At 46.0% G+C, this 14,314-nt stretch overlaps 1 protein-coding gene and 1 long non-coding RNA gene across 10 annotated transcripts in view; one reads left to right on the forward strand and one right to left on the reverse strand.

Annotated features, from left to right (window-relative positions):
• LOC139061125 (uncharacterized) overlaps positions 1-14,314 on the forward strand; it is a 401,615-nt gene that overhangs the window by 238,430 nt on the left and 148,871 nt on the right. The window lies entirely within an intron of this gene.
• Positions 1-14,314, reverse strand: part of LOC139046687 (GRIP and coiled-coil domain-containing protein 2-like) — a 159,229-nt gene that overhangs the window by 142,072 nt on the left and 2,843 nt on the right. For all 9 annotated transcript variants that reach the window (XR_011515183.1, XR_011515182.1, XM_070540652.1 and 6 more), the window contains 2 exons: positions 13,641-13,725; positions 12,954-13,108 (listed from right to left, as the gene is read on the reverse strand). Coding sequence is in view for 7 of the 9 variants with exons in the window: in XM_070540652.1 (XP_070396753.1) it covers positions 12,954-13,108; positions 13,641-13,725 (240 nt within the window). In the remaining 2 variants the exon portion in view is untranslated. The remainder of the gene's footprint in view (positions 1-12,953; positions 13,109-13,640; positions 13,726-14,314) is intronic.

A 14,314-nucleotide genomic window follows, 5' to 3' on the forward strand; every position in this document is an offset into this window, starting at 1 on the left:
TTCGACATCATGTTGCCACACATCATTGATGAAGAGAACCTTAACGTCGCCACCTATCTCGAGCCTGCCAAAGAAGCCCGACAGCTCGCCCACCTGCAGAACAAGAGCCAGCAGAGCACCAACAGCCAACACTACAACCTTCAACGACACTACATCGAGTACCAGCCCAGCGATCATGTTTAAGTTTGGACCCAGATATGCCGACGAGGACTCAGCAAAAAGCTTTTGCGTCGCTATTTCGGACCTTACTAGATCATCCGACGCATTGGCATGCTCGACTATGATGCCGCACCAGACGGCATTTCGTTATTGCAGCAGCGCCGCTCACGACCTGAAATAGTCCATGCTGTGCGACTAAAGCAATTCCACCAGCGCTAACGAACTTTGGGACTTTGCATAGATAAACTTTGGACTTTCTTTTTCTTTTTTTTGGACTGTTACATTGGACTTCATTTTGTTGTTGTTGTTTTGTTACTTTTGCTTAATAAGTGTCCTTTTCTGTTTCACTCTCCTATTATGTTTGTAGCATCGGGACGATGCTTTTTGCAAGGGGGGGCACTGACACGTGGACTTGTTTATCCTTTACGGATTAGTGCTTTTCACCATCTAAGAAATGTTATCGCTCAGTGCAGGATGCACCCGCACGTATTGGAAGTTTCTCGAATGTTATCGATGGTTCTGTTGTCACCGAAGCTAGTGAATTTGATTGCATGTGACGCGAATTGCCTAGAACTTTCTGGAAGACATGTGGGTACCACCGATTACTCTGGTACCTTAAATGATTCGTGTATATAAGTGGACGCACTTGACCGGCAGATCAGATTTGCGAAGATCACTGATGGTGCTTGCCGCTATTGCTGTGCTTTGAGTGTAGCCTGTTCTTGAGAGCACAGGTTCGCCCAATAAAACACTAGTTTCACCATTCACAGTTTTGCTGCTTTCTTTACCGTCACTACCACATGACAATATAATGAAGTGCATTTATACACAATTTCAATATAATGAAACTTCACTGCCATCGCGAAGGAATACAGAGACAATAAATGGAAACTTCCATGGATGCAGATGGTCAAATGGTGGAATTACAAGCGGCTGCTTGCGAACGCACTTCTCAAATCGCACAAACACGAGCAACCTGACTGTCGAAGCAGAGCAGTATCATGTTCTGTATAAAGTCCAAATGCGATAAGATCCTATCATCCGCTGTATGCCTTGGGTGGCTTTTACATGCAAGTGTAAGCGTGCAAGGGTGAGCTAAGAAGGATGGTGGCTTGTTAAGGGGTGTCTTGCCGTGTGAGCAAGGGGAAAGGGGAGCCAGCTCACAGCAACACAATCAAGTGTACACGAGGAAGAGGAGGAGTAGTAAGGAGAGGGGCAAGTTGCCGCATATCTCCTTATCTAGCGTGGCCATGGATTAGAATGACTGTCAGCGCGGCTGAGGGCTACGCATGTTGTTTCAGTCTGTTATTATGATACACTGCACCGCGCACTGAGTAGCAGCATAGCAAACGACAGAGTGAGCCAGAAAGTGTTAAAAAGTCGTGATGTGCTCCCATGCGACTACCCTCTGCGTCATGACGTCAGAAAACATACACTTTCTGGAAAACAAAACCTGAACTGGTTCACAGGAAAGCTATTTAACAAATTATTTAGGGCACTCCGAGGCTTGCCAGTACATTTTCTTGGGCTTTGAAGTCAAGAACTTTCATAACCCCCAAAATAAAAAAAAAAAATTGGAAATGGAAGCTTAAGAGCTAATGCGGTTATGGTTCAAGGTCTGCTGATGACTCCTACCTACTACTCTCAGTAGCATATCATTCTTTGCCTTCTCTTCTACGTGCATGAACAAAAAAAGAAAGCAGCAGCAAGAACTGTTTTAGGGTCACAATAAAATACAAAAACATGTTTTTTTTTTTCTTCGTACACCAGAGAGAGCATAAGTACACAGACCAGGAATTCTACAATAAATTAGATTTTGTAGCTGCCAGTGCATGAAATTTAAAATTGAGGACTGGTGTCCCAACTTGACATTGCAAACTTGCCAGTGCACTCATCAGCTTATGGTCATGGATATTCATGTGCATAAAGCATCATGGATAGTAAAGAAAGCAACACCTGAAGTGGTTCATTCACAGCACAGCATGAGGATCACTGCTCTAATAACCTTTCTTTGGTTTGACATGCCTTCACTACAGTAATAAATGACAGTAAAGCACGATAACAGCAGCTGCTGATTCTGCCATTTGCCTACTCCATGCAAATACCATACATATTTTTCATCTTTTTCTGAGTAATGTAAAAACAAGTGAAAGAAGAAACAGCATCTGTAGGTCTTATGAGGTCAGAGCAAAGCACAAGACCTGCAGATGTCATCTCTTCTTACAGGCATGCTGTTTTTGTTTTGTTCTGTTTTCTTTCTTTTTTGGCTACCTTATAAGCATATCCTAGAGAAGCTCCTAAGATTTTGTAGCAGCACACACTATGCTCTTCGCCCTTTTTTTTTCGGTGTCCTAATAAAAAAAAATACCAAGAAATGGGTACAAAGAATGAGAGATGGATGGTAGCTGATGGCTGCAGCAAGAACACAGCAAAATATCAACTGGCAAGATAAAAATACCTGGCCAAGAATGTCTTTATTGCTTTACTTCTTTATATTGTTCAAATACATGCTAAATGAAATATTAAACAGTTTCTCTGAAAACTAATTGAGATACAGCGGGTCAAAAAAAATTGTTGACCAGCTCATTAAAGGCAAATGTATGGTCCTAAACTTGTGTTTGGTACTTGCTTTGACAAGGTCAAATTGTGTTCTTGAGATGCATCTCAAAGGAGAAAAGAAATGAGAGCTTTCTTGAACAAAAGAAACAATTTTTGCATTCATGATAATATGACCACCACGTTCACTAAGAAGAAACCGACGAGGTCTTCGAGTTTTGTCACCAAACATCTTCTGCTGCTCACAGTTATGTTTATAACTACAGTCGAACCCGACTATATCGAACCCATTTACATCGAATTACTTTATATATCAAACAATTTCGAACACGGTATAGTTACAATGAGTATATATAGCGAAAATTACACTTACATCGAACAAAAATAGCAGCGACTCCCGATATATAGAATGTCAAGCGGCGGAAAAGTGCCCCCAGAAGTTGGCTTTTTGTGGCAGCAGGGAAGCCCGGCAGCGCGGCTCCATCCAACCACGCTGCCTCGGACGAGCCGTCGAAAGCCCCCCCTGCAAGAAATGATCCTGGCCAGCCCGCAGCACTTGCTCAGACAGCCAATCAGAGACTCTTGTGCCCTCGTCGTGCAAGATCGCACAAGTGCGAGTTGTCTAGCTGCTTTTCTGGTTCATTATGTTTGCGCCTTGTGGGCCTACTCCTGCAGTCTTGCTGTGATGAAGTGGCAGAATCCGCCCTTCGTTGTGAAGCTCGAAACAATAAATCGGGTCGAACACGGTGAGAAGTTGGATGTCTCTGCAGCAGGCAAGATTCCAAGGAGCACTCTCAGCACGATCTTGAAGAACAAGGGGGAGATTAGGGCTAAAGCGGCCATACTTGCGACCCAGTGCCCGCGGTGCCCGACGGGTATGCCCAGCTGTGATAAATGGTTTATCCAAAATTGCTTCAGACGTGCCGGCCTCCCATGCTCGGTGATGACTGCAAATTCTGATGAATGCGACGAACATGTTGATGGTGTTGACGAAGTTTGGAGCGAGCTGTCAGAATTTCCGGAAGCTCTTGACGAATCAATGGTCAACGAGTGTGAGTGCAGATGATGGTGCCACGACCACAGGAGAGCCCGAAAGCAAAGGCTACATTGCCAACATCGTACGAAGCACAAGTGAAAGTGGGCACAATGAGGGAAAACAACAACACTTCTGTGCCAATGCTGAAGGTTGCAGCCTCACCTGCCCCGACCTCTTAGACAATGTGGAGAACTGCATGCATCGCAGGCAGCGAAATTGCCCAAGGAGAAGAAAATACAGGACTAATTAATGGGAAACTAAGCTAGCTTCATCAATAAAGTGATTTTACAAATGGTATGTGCTTTTATGACACCCAAATCTTTAGCAGGCTTATATCGAATTATGCTCTATATCAAACTGATAGGCACCTTTCTTGCGAATTCGATATAGCCGGGTTCAACTGTACCACTGCTGGGCAGGTACATAAATTGAAAGGCGCAGATCAATATTTGGTTTTGTCTAGTGTTTGCAGACGTTTTTGTAAGGTCACCAATACAGTGGAAAACGGATATACCGAATCCGGATATAACAAATTATTTTATATAGTGAACAGCTGTAAAATCTCCTTGAACATTAATGTATTAAATTTTCATTACATATATCGAATTAGTGATATTGTTATGAAGAGGAAGCCCGATGCACAAATGTATTTACAACTATTTACATGAGGAAACGTGGGGAAAAGCTAATCGCACAGGCTGGTACAAAGGTCGCAGGTCCAGAAGACAGTCTATCACTTCATTTTCATCTCCCTCTTACACGCATGGTCCAACCCAAATGCACCGTAACATAACTGGTGGGAGGTTGGAGCGCCGGGCGGTTTTTAGAATGACAGCGAACTAAATGAAAAGTACAGTTTTAAACGGGGCACGTGAACGACTTCAGTTCGTAGTTGGGAAAAGTACGGCGTGTCTTCAACAGAGGCGGTTTCGTAATTTAATTGACCTAATCGTCGCAATACTCGGTAGGGTCAGGTATAGCATAAAAGCAGTTCGGGCAGGCTGACATGACGAATTGGAGTCTACAGCAGAACGAGATTTCCGGGAGAGAATTAAGGTTCCGGTAGTGACTGTCATAGCGAGTCTTTTGTGACGCCTGGCGATCTGGCGAGCTATACAAGCCCAACCAACAGTGTCATGGGCATATTCCATGGCATATCGCGCCACCGAAGGTAGCAGGTAGCAAGGTGTCAAAAGGCAGAGTGGGATGGCACCCAAACAAGAGGCAGAAAGGTGAGAAACCTGTGGTATTGTGACATGACAAATTGTACACAAATGTCACGTAGGGCAAAGTGCTATCCCAATCGCAATGGCCTGCTGAAACGTACATAGACAACACCTCTGTAAGGGTGCGATTCAGTCGTTCAGTCATTCCGTTCGTTTATGGGTGATATGCGGTTACAAGCTTGTGTTCAGTGGAGCAGGAACAAAGTATTCATTGAAAACTGGGGCAGGAAGTAGCAGCCATGATCCGTCAGCAGCGACCTTGGTGCGCCATGGTGAAGAATCATGCCTTGAAGTAAAATGTCTGCTACATCTGCGGCACAGCTGGCGTGCAGGGCACGTGTAATGGCATAGCGCATCGCATAATCTGTTGGAACGGCTATCCATTTGTTTCCTTTTATGAACGTGGGGAAGGGGCCAAGAAGGTCCATGCCGACACGGATGAAAGGCTCTGTGGGAACATCGATTGGATGGAGGTGGCCAGCAGGTTGCACACATGGCCTCTTTCGACGCTGGCAGGAGTTGCAAGACTCAACGTAAAGCTGCACAGAGGGGTAAGGGCCTGGCCAGAAGAAGTAACATCGAACTCTTTCCTAAGTGCAGGAGGTGCCATGGTATCCGGCAGCGGGTGCGTAGTGGAGCTCAGCAAGAACAGTAGAATGGAGATGGTGAGGGACAACTAGCAGTAAACCTGGTTTATCAGAGCTGATGTTGTACCGGTAAAGAATGTCGTCATGGAGCACAAACATTCTGGTTGAGCGATCTGATTGTCCTGAAGTCAAGCACTCAATGATCGACCAGAGAGTCATCTTTTCACTGCTCAGTAATGTCGCAAAAGTCGAGAATGGCCAGAAAGCAAGTGTCGGCACCCTGCTCCTCGTCGTCAGGAGCATCGACGGCATAACGAGACAAGCAGTCGGTGTCCAGATGTAAGCAGCTGGATTTGTACATCACAACGAAAGAATACTCCTGAAATCTGAGTGCCCAGCCACCACGGCGGCCAGTCGGGTCTTTCAGTGACGATACCCAGTACAGGGCCTGGTGGTCTGTGATGACAGAAAATGGGCGGCCAAACAAGTAAAGGCAAAATTTAGCCACTGCCCACACCAGAGTGGGGCACTCACACTCGGTGGTAAAAAAATTGCACTCAGAAGGGGACAAGAGGCAACTGGCGCAGGCAATGGCGCGCTAGATCAGAGGCGTTGTTAACAAGCGGATGAAGGTGTCGAAGGCATCAGCTTGTTCATGGCCTCAAAAGAATGCCGTGTCCTTCTTGAGAAGGTCAGTCAGTGGCCAGGCGATATCTGCAAAATCTTTAACAAACCAACAAAGAAACTGCGCACATCTTTTGTTGAGCAGGGTACAGGAAAGTTCTTGACTGCATGAATCTTATCAGGATCAGAATGTATACCGGCAGCAGTGACAAGGTGGCCAAGAACCAACTTTGCGGTGTCCAAAATGGCACTTAGAAGAATTAAAGTGAAGGCTAGCCTCTCTAAAGACTTCAAGAATAGCAGCCAAGCAACTGAGGTGGCTGTCAAACGTAGGGGAAAACAAGATGACATTGTCCAGATAACATAAGCAGGTGGACCACTTATAGTGCCAAAGGAGAGAGTCCATCATTCTTTCAAAAGTTGCTGGGGCATTACAAAGTCCGAAAGGCATAACCTTAAAATGGTAAAGGCCATCCGGTGTAACAAAAGCGGTATTCTCATGATCGAGTTCATCAACAGAAATTTGCCAATAACCAGATTGGAGGTCGACTGAAGAGAAGTATTTCAATCTGTGAAGGCAGTCAAGAGCGTCATCAATCCGCTGAAGAAGGTACACGTCCTTTTTCATGATCTGGTTCAGTTGAGAGCAGTCGTCACAAAATCACCAGCTGCCATCCTTCTTTTTGACCAAGACAACCGGCGATGACCAAGGACTCAAAGAGGGCTCAATTACACTTTTGGTTAGCATTTTGTCTACTTCAAGCTTGGATAATGTGGCGTTCTGTGTGAGACATGCAATAAGGTCGTCGGCAGATAGGACTAGCATCACCAGTGTCAATCTTATGAGTCACAACGGAAGTCTGTCCCAGCGGGCGATCTTCAAAGTCAAAGACGTTGCGATAAGATGCCAGGATGTGACAAAGATCCGCAACCTGTTCAGGAAGCAGGTGTTGAGCAATCTTCAAAAATATGCCGGGATGGGACGTGGCAGAATTGATTGGACAGCAGGAGACTGCAGACGAGCACAGAACATCTAATACAGAGATGGCAGAATCGTCTATAGGAAAACCGTTGCCAAGCAACGTGCCTTTCAGGATAACTTGTGTACTTAAACCAAAATTTAAAACAGGAAGAAATATGTGGTTATCGACGATAGTCGCAATGGTATTAGGAACGGCAACTGTGCGTAGCAAAAGAACACAGATATTACGAGTCAGCCCATAGTCACCATCAGGAACAGATGGGAAGCACGTCAAAGGCATGTACATGGAGGCTTGAGGAGGCAACCATACGAAGTCTACAGGACCTCAGCTGATTTTGGAGCACAGCCGTAAATAGGCAGCTGGAGTTGCAGGAGGCCAGCAGTGCAGTCAATCAGTGCTTAATGGTCCAATAAAAACTTGAGGCCGAAGATCAAGTCATGGGAACACCGTTCCAGAACAGCAAATAAAACAAAAGTGTTGAAACCAGCAACAGTTATTCGGGCAGTGCACATGCCAAGGATAATGGGTGTTGCTCCATCAGCGACCTGAATAGCACGAGATGCAGCAAGTGTAAGGACTTTCTTCAAGCGTCAACAAAGACAGTTGCTCATCACAGAGATATGGGCTTCAGTATCAACAAGTGCTCAGACAAATACACTGTCAACTTCTACATCGACTATATTGCATATGGTCGGCAGAGTGAGAGGCTTTGGCGGAGACGACAATGCAGCATCACCTCCAGCAGCTGCATCTTTTAGTTTTTAGCCCAATGCACAAATGTATTTACATCTATTTACATGGGGAAAAGTTAATCACACAGGCTGGTACAAACGTTGCAGCTGCAGGAGACAGTCTATCGCTTCCTCTTCATCTCCCTCTTGCAGGTACGGTCCTGTCCAAATACACTGTAACAATATATTGAACTATTTCACAATCCCCTTCGAGTTCAATATACATATATCCAGCTTTGACTGCATTGTTGAGCTGCCAGTTAAAGGGGCCCTGAACCACTTTTTATTGCAGTCGAGAAAAGCATATGAAGTTAAAATAGACTATTTTAGAAATACTTTGACGCAAACAGTACATCAATGCGTTCGGCAGAAGCATAGTTATTGGCAATCAAACCTGCCCTTCGCAGTGCTTCGGCTCCTTCTTTAATGACTTGTACTGCGAAGGCTACAGAGGAGTGGGGTGTGCCCACAACACTCCGCCTACTAAACGTCACCGTGGCGAGCAGTTCAAAGTTGATTGTGGATGTTAACGCAGAAACCACTACTTCCGTCTTTGGCACCTACAATGCGCCAAACATAAACCAAACGCAGCTGTCCTCAGCTAGCTACAGTGTGCTTAGCAAGTGGAATCGTCGTGGCACCCTACGGCAGCCGCGGTATCTACACTACGTAGCAGACTGCAGCTACATGCAACTGTGGTGCATTGGCGCAGCATTCGCTTTGTGCAAAACGGGGCTTGAGTGGATGCTCGCGCTTATGCTCCGGTCTGACCGTGCTACATGGTATGTAGGTGCCAGGGGTCGTGGCCTCAGAGTCTGGCATCACACAGAGGGTCGCTCTCTAGCTTATGCCGCTGGTGTGTCTCGTAACAGGTAGCTGGCCTACGCTATCAAGACATCACACAGAGGCTAAACAGGCCCACACCATCGTCTGAGTTTACTTGACGAGGGTTGCTTCTTTCTTAAGATTGTGAAGTCGACAGGATGAGGAATGGAACAGGGGGCTTATTAACATAGGAATGCAAACTTATTTACATAGAACAAGGGCTATCGTACTGGCCGGAGCATGGAGCGCAGTACATCGTTCTTGTAGCAAGAGCTACAGGTCAGCCGATGACATGTTTCTGGAGAGCATACACCAGAGCCCACTGCACACACTTAAGTAGTCTGCTTAAATCCCTTTGGTCCTCCCTAGATTTCCAGGTCAAGGAAATCTGTGGTCACACCTTCCTCTAACCAGAGCATCCAAAGTCGTCAAAGGCTCTGCCTTGAGGGCCGGGGTGCGCATAGGCACTCCGGAACTTTTGTGCCCTGAACACAATCAGAGAAGTACCCCTGGGCCCAGCTCACTGCTCCAGAGAAAGGAGGGGACTTACATTAATAGCAACGTTCATGCATGTCTCAATTGACACGTCTCGCTCATGGAATAACCCAGCAATTAGCTGGTTCTTGGGACGATTGGTTTGGGCGACCAGCAATGGCCGTAACGAAACAGCGCAGAATGCACTTTTCAGGGAGTTTCTTTGACCCAACGTCGTGGTAAGCGGCCCAGTATCATCCATCAACCACGCTGTTTTCCGTCAAACATGTCAAGCCATGGTGTCACCACTGGTCATCTCAGGAAATCGAAGAGAGTTTCGAAGGTCACTGCCCCCGCTGGCCAATCGTAACAGGTGGGGACCAGCTTTGTCTTTCACTGGCTTGACTGACCTGTAGTATCAACATCAAACTTGCGTATTTTTGAAGCACTTTCAATAATTCCGCCAAGGCATATAACCAGGAGTGGCCAGGAGTATGCGCGCATGTAGTCTGACCTAAGCTTCGCATTGTTTGAGGCTAGTTGAGCGTACAAAACTACCTAGTTGGAATTAGAGATACCCAATTGTTATGACACCGGTAAGCAGGGTAGCCAAATTTTAATTCCTACAGGGGCGGCCATGGCCGAGCATGAGCAGACAATGGTCAGTTTTTTCCGGAAGTATGTAATTATTACTGAAATTCGAAAGCCCATTTTCACTTAATTCAGCCTCTTTATTAAACTCAGTAACAGTAGGACGAAGTGCACTGATCCAAACACTCTTCTCGTTTGACATCAGCTTTTGGCCAATAGCAGCCACGTACATTCGCCTACTGATTTTCCAGACTCCAAAAATTTAGACATGCTCGATTATTCGGTCTGCTTTACAGCACCCCCATTCTCCCCATAGACCATAATGTATACCAACTGCTGAAAGTTCAGACACCTTGCAACCTCTCGTCTGATTTTTCGGACACTCTTTGAGCCAACTCGATCGAGAGCACCATGCACCGACTCTGACCGGTGCATGGTTAGACTTGCTGAACGCCATTTTCGTTTTGAACAGAGCCTCCTTGCTGCCCCACGAAGTGGCGCTACTGTAAATCCCCGCTCATCATCATCGTTTCTGCCTGGTTCGATAGAGTGGCTCTACAGCAGTTCCAGTTTCGGCTTAGTAAGCTATGTCAAGACAATCGAGCAGCTGATTTGTTTCTTCTTGCACGACACTGCGAGTAGGCAACGTTTTTCGTTTGTGCGACTGGTGTCGGCATGGTGGTGTTTGCTTTGTGTGCTGTGTCGAGGTTCCGGTGATCCAACGCGGCATACGGAAACATCGCGCCAAGTGTCTAATGGCACCGACAGTGCCCGCGCAGACTGCGCTGGGGAATGCCGGCAAGCGGGTGCCGGGAGGCCTAGAATTTGTCACCTTCCGATGTGCTCCCTACTGACGACGAAAATGTTCTGCCGAGACCTGCCGAGACCTGTGGTTGCACTGCGATTCCAGACACTGTCTCATTTGACAGTTTCACAGGTGCTGACACTGCTGTACTGACATGCGCAGAACTCGATGACGGCGAGATCATTCGTCAGGTTTTTGCTGCACCGCCGGACGATGACTCCGAGTCAGAAGATGACGCACCACGTGCTACGCTGCCGTCGCATGCAGAGCATGTACAAGCAGTGACTGTGCTTTCAGCCGCCTATAGTGACCGTACGACCCTCTCCGAGATTCAGGCTTATCTGATTGTGCGTAAACGGAACAGCGTGCAACGGCGCATTCATGATTGCTTAAATCCTACTGCCGAGCCGGAATAAGTGCGTCGAAATAAAGGATTTCATTTTTTTTTTTTCTTAATCTGCTTTTTCAGATACCTGTTTATTTGGACATTTTCGCAGTCCCCGTGGGGTCTGAATAAACGGTCGGCGACTGTATGGGAATCCGTGTTATGAAATAAAGCATCCAGAAAAGAGTGAGGAGCAGGCTTCTGTCAAAAAAAGAGTGTTTGAAAGAAAGGAGGCTTTGCGCTCTACTTGCGAGCTCCACACGCTGCGCATGACTGCAAAACTTTGCTGAGATGTTCACAGCAGCGTATGCTCTCCGCAGACTGTTTTTTTCACCAAGCCCAAGGGGTGGTTCAGGACCCCTTTAAGCTTGCCAGAGAACTTTTGTTGGATACACACTTTACTAACAACAGTCTAGCTTAGACACCACACACAAGCAGCAGCTATAAATTTGTTACAGCCGAAACTGACAAGCAACAGCATTTCTTATATCATTGTAATTCTTTCAGCGACTTTACTATTGCAGGTTTTGCCTGTTTCAGGAAGTTGTCTGTATCAACTTGCTCGAAGCAAGCGTCCCTTTTGCACCCTTTCACCATTGGAAAACTTCCAACGGGAGGTTCGTAGATTAACGAGATAAACTTTTTCACAAACACCATGTTTCGTAAAACTAGATGCAATATTTGTAAAATTGTAAAATTTATGAAAAAAAGCGAAGTTTTGCCCAAAAGGAGAAGCATCGATTACGATAGCAAATTAGTAGATTGCTATGTACGAAGTAAGGATAGTAGTTTTGTTGGCCGTATAAGCTTGTAAACATTCACTTACTAACTAAATTAACAAGCACGGTGTCACACACACATAGGTAAACATGAACATAACTCACTGTCAGATCACTGGAGTGAGGAATCATGGCAGCAGCAGTAGGTGAATTTACCTTCGTACATTTCTCGCTTCAATGCAAATGAAAGATCGAAAGCACAGTGCAAGCAAAGCTACCTGCACTATGCACACTCTGCGAACATCGTAGATCACTTTGAAGATGAAGCCTGTGCGAGTGCGCACTTTGGCCACATCGCAGATCGCTTTCAAGATGTGGCGCCTGCACGGCCGCGCTGTGAGCAGCAGCCGCCGGAGAAGAACCCCCCTCCCTCGCCTCATCCCTGTGTTTTGCGTGCGACAGGAGAGGGTGCTCACGCACGCGAGATTGAGCAGCGTTTGTCGGCTCACCCTCGTACATGTTCACACGCACATACAGCATATGGCGCACAGCGACTATTTTATCACCTTTGGACTTTATACAGGACCTCAGGGCGACACCGACGGAACAAATGCGCCTGGAGTGCCCACATAATTGCTATTGCAATAAAATTTGGGACAGTTGGCAGGTATGCAATAGGCACTTCTCTCAGAATCCTATTCTTCCTCAAGGCTTCTCCAAGTATAAGTGGCTTGGTAGTAATGCTTCATTACTACTAGAATATAGTGCACTCATGTACAATGTGCTGTAGTAATCAGGGGCATAGCCAGGGGGACACACACTAATCATGCCCCCCCCCCCCCCCCCACACGCCCTCCTCTCGAAATTTGTGTACTGGGATACCTGGAATAGAACAGGAAGCGACAACCCCACCTGCGGTCACATGTGAGCCCCTTCCGAAAACATTCCTGGCCCCACCACTGGTAACAGAACTAATTTCATTGAAGTGCAATGTCCTAGAGCTACCTGGTGGGTTACAAGAAACACTGTAGGGGCAGAGCTCCGGATTAATCTTAAAAACCTGGGTTTTCTTTTTTAGCATGCACCTACATCCAAGTACAAAAGAATTTTTGCATTCCACATCCACTGGAATGGGGCCAATGTGGCAAGAAACTGAAGCTGTGACTTTGTGCTCAGTTGCAGAATGCCACAGCCACTGTGAGCCACCACGGCCAGTAATAATAAGTGCACCCAAGTGAGAGCTCCTACTCACCTGGAAGGAGTGGAACTGCTTCTCCTGTGCTTCTTGAAGTGACTGGTATGCAAGGCGCAGCTCCTTCAATTCTGCCTGGTCCTGCTCCCATGCCTCAGATCGACTACGCAACTCTTCAATGGCCTTGTCCTTCTCCTGACACTTCCTGTTGAGATCTGATGCACAGAGAAAACTTGGTCAGATATCCGTGTTTCTCTTATGAGTTGCACACCCAAGCACCTTCGCAACCAAAAAATTGCCTTCGAGTAGAAGAGGTGTGATGGCACTTGAAATATTTGGTTTGTACTGCACACAGCATGGTTGTACTCATTTGTCCAACAACAAGACTGGAGGACTTCAGAGTTTACGCTGCAACTTGACTTGACTGCACATGGCACAGTGCTTCAACCTGTGACTGCAGTTGACAGCTCTAAACTTACTGCAGTAAAAAAATTTGTGTTTCAAAGCCTAAATACTAATCTCAATGTGATGCGAGAGGCCACAAGTGAATTATGCAGCTGCCTTCACACTAACATGAATAGCAGTTTTAAATATTATGTCCCAAAAATCATTCTGACGAATCAAACAATGTTCATAACACTTCATAACTGCACTCAATAATGCAAGAATCCTTCCTTAGTTCGTCAAAGTCACAATTGGCAAATACACTCACTAAAGGATTACCATACTGAAGATGTGAGCACTCACCATCACACTTTGCCTTAGCTTTCTGAAGTATTGCAAGCTGACGCTTCACCTGCTTGACCAGGTCTTCTCTAGATGCCTCATCCACCTACGTAATGACCATTGCAGTCACAAAAGAGCACACTCATATTAAATGTCTAGCACGCACAATTCATAACCAGCAGCCCCACATTCTGCAACCTTTACTGACCCACCCATAAAAGATCCCTAGACAATACTATCTATCTTTGTAAATAAGTACAATGAAGTTAAAACCATTTCTACATGGCCGCACGAAATTGTCTATAGCAAGAAGTAGAAATGTAAGTTTTATTTTAATAATTCCATTTTCTTTGAAGTGCCGCATTTTTATCTTCCCAGATCTCCACAGCAGCAAGACCTATCATTAGGCATATACTAGTGCGCTTCAAGCTCTGTCTCTTAGGCTACAGGTCTACACGCCACAACCTATATGCATCCCCTTCCCCCAACCCCCTAATCCTTTGGTGCATGCTGGCTGGCTCATAAATGCTCAGAGAAAGCACCTACCCTATGGCCAGCTCAAGTTGTGCCAGAGTAAATGTCAAGCTGCAGCACAGAGAAACTCCTATAAATATCATAAGCAATGCCTACATACAATTCAGCTACAAATGGTCTAAATGTCACTATGTTAGCAAATCCTACCATGCACTCCTTAC

This window comes from Dermacentor albipictus, chromosome 1 (assembly GCF_038994185.2).
Source record: "Dermacentor albipictus isolate Rhodes 1998 colony chromosome 1, USDA_Dalb.pri_finalv2, whole genome shotgun sequence".
NCBI classification, from domain to species: Eukaryota; Metazoa; Arthropoda; class Arachnida; order Ixodida; family Ixodidae; genus Dermacentor; species Dermacentor albipictus.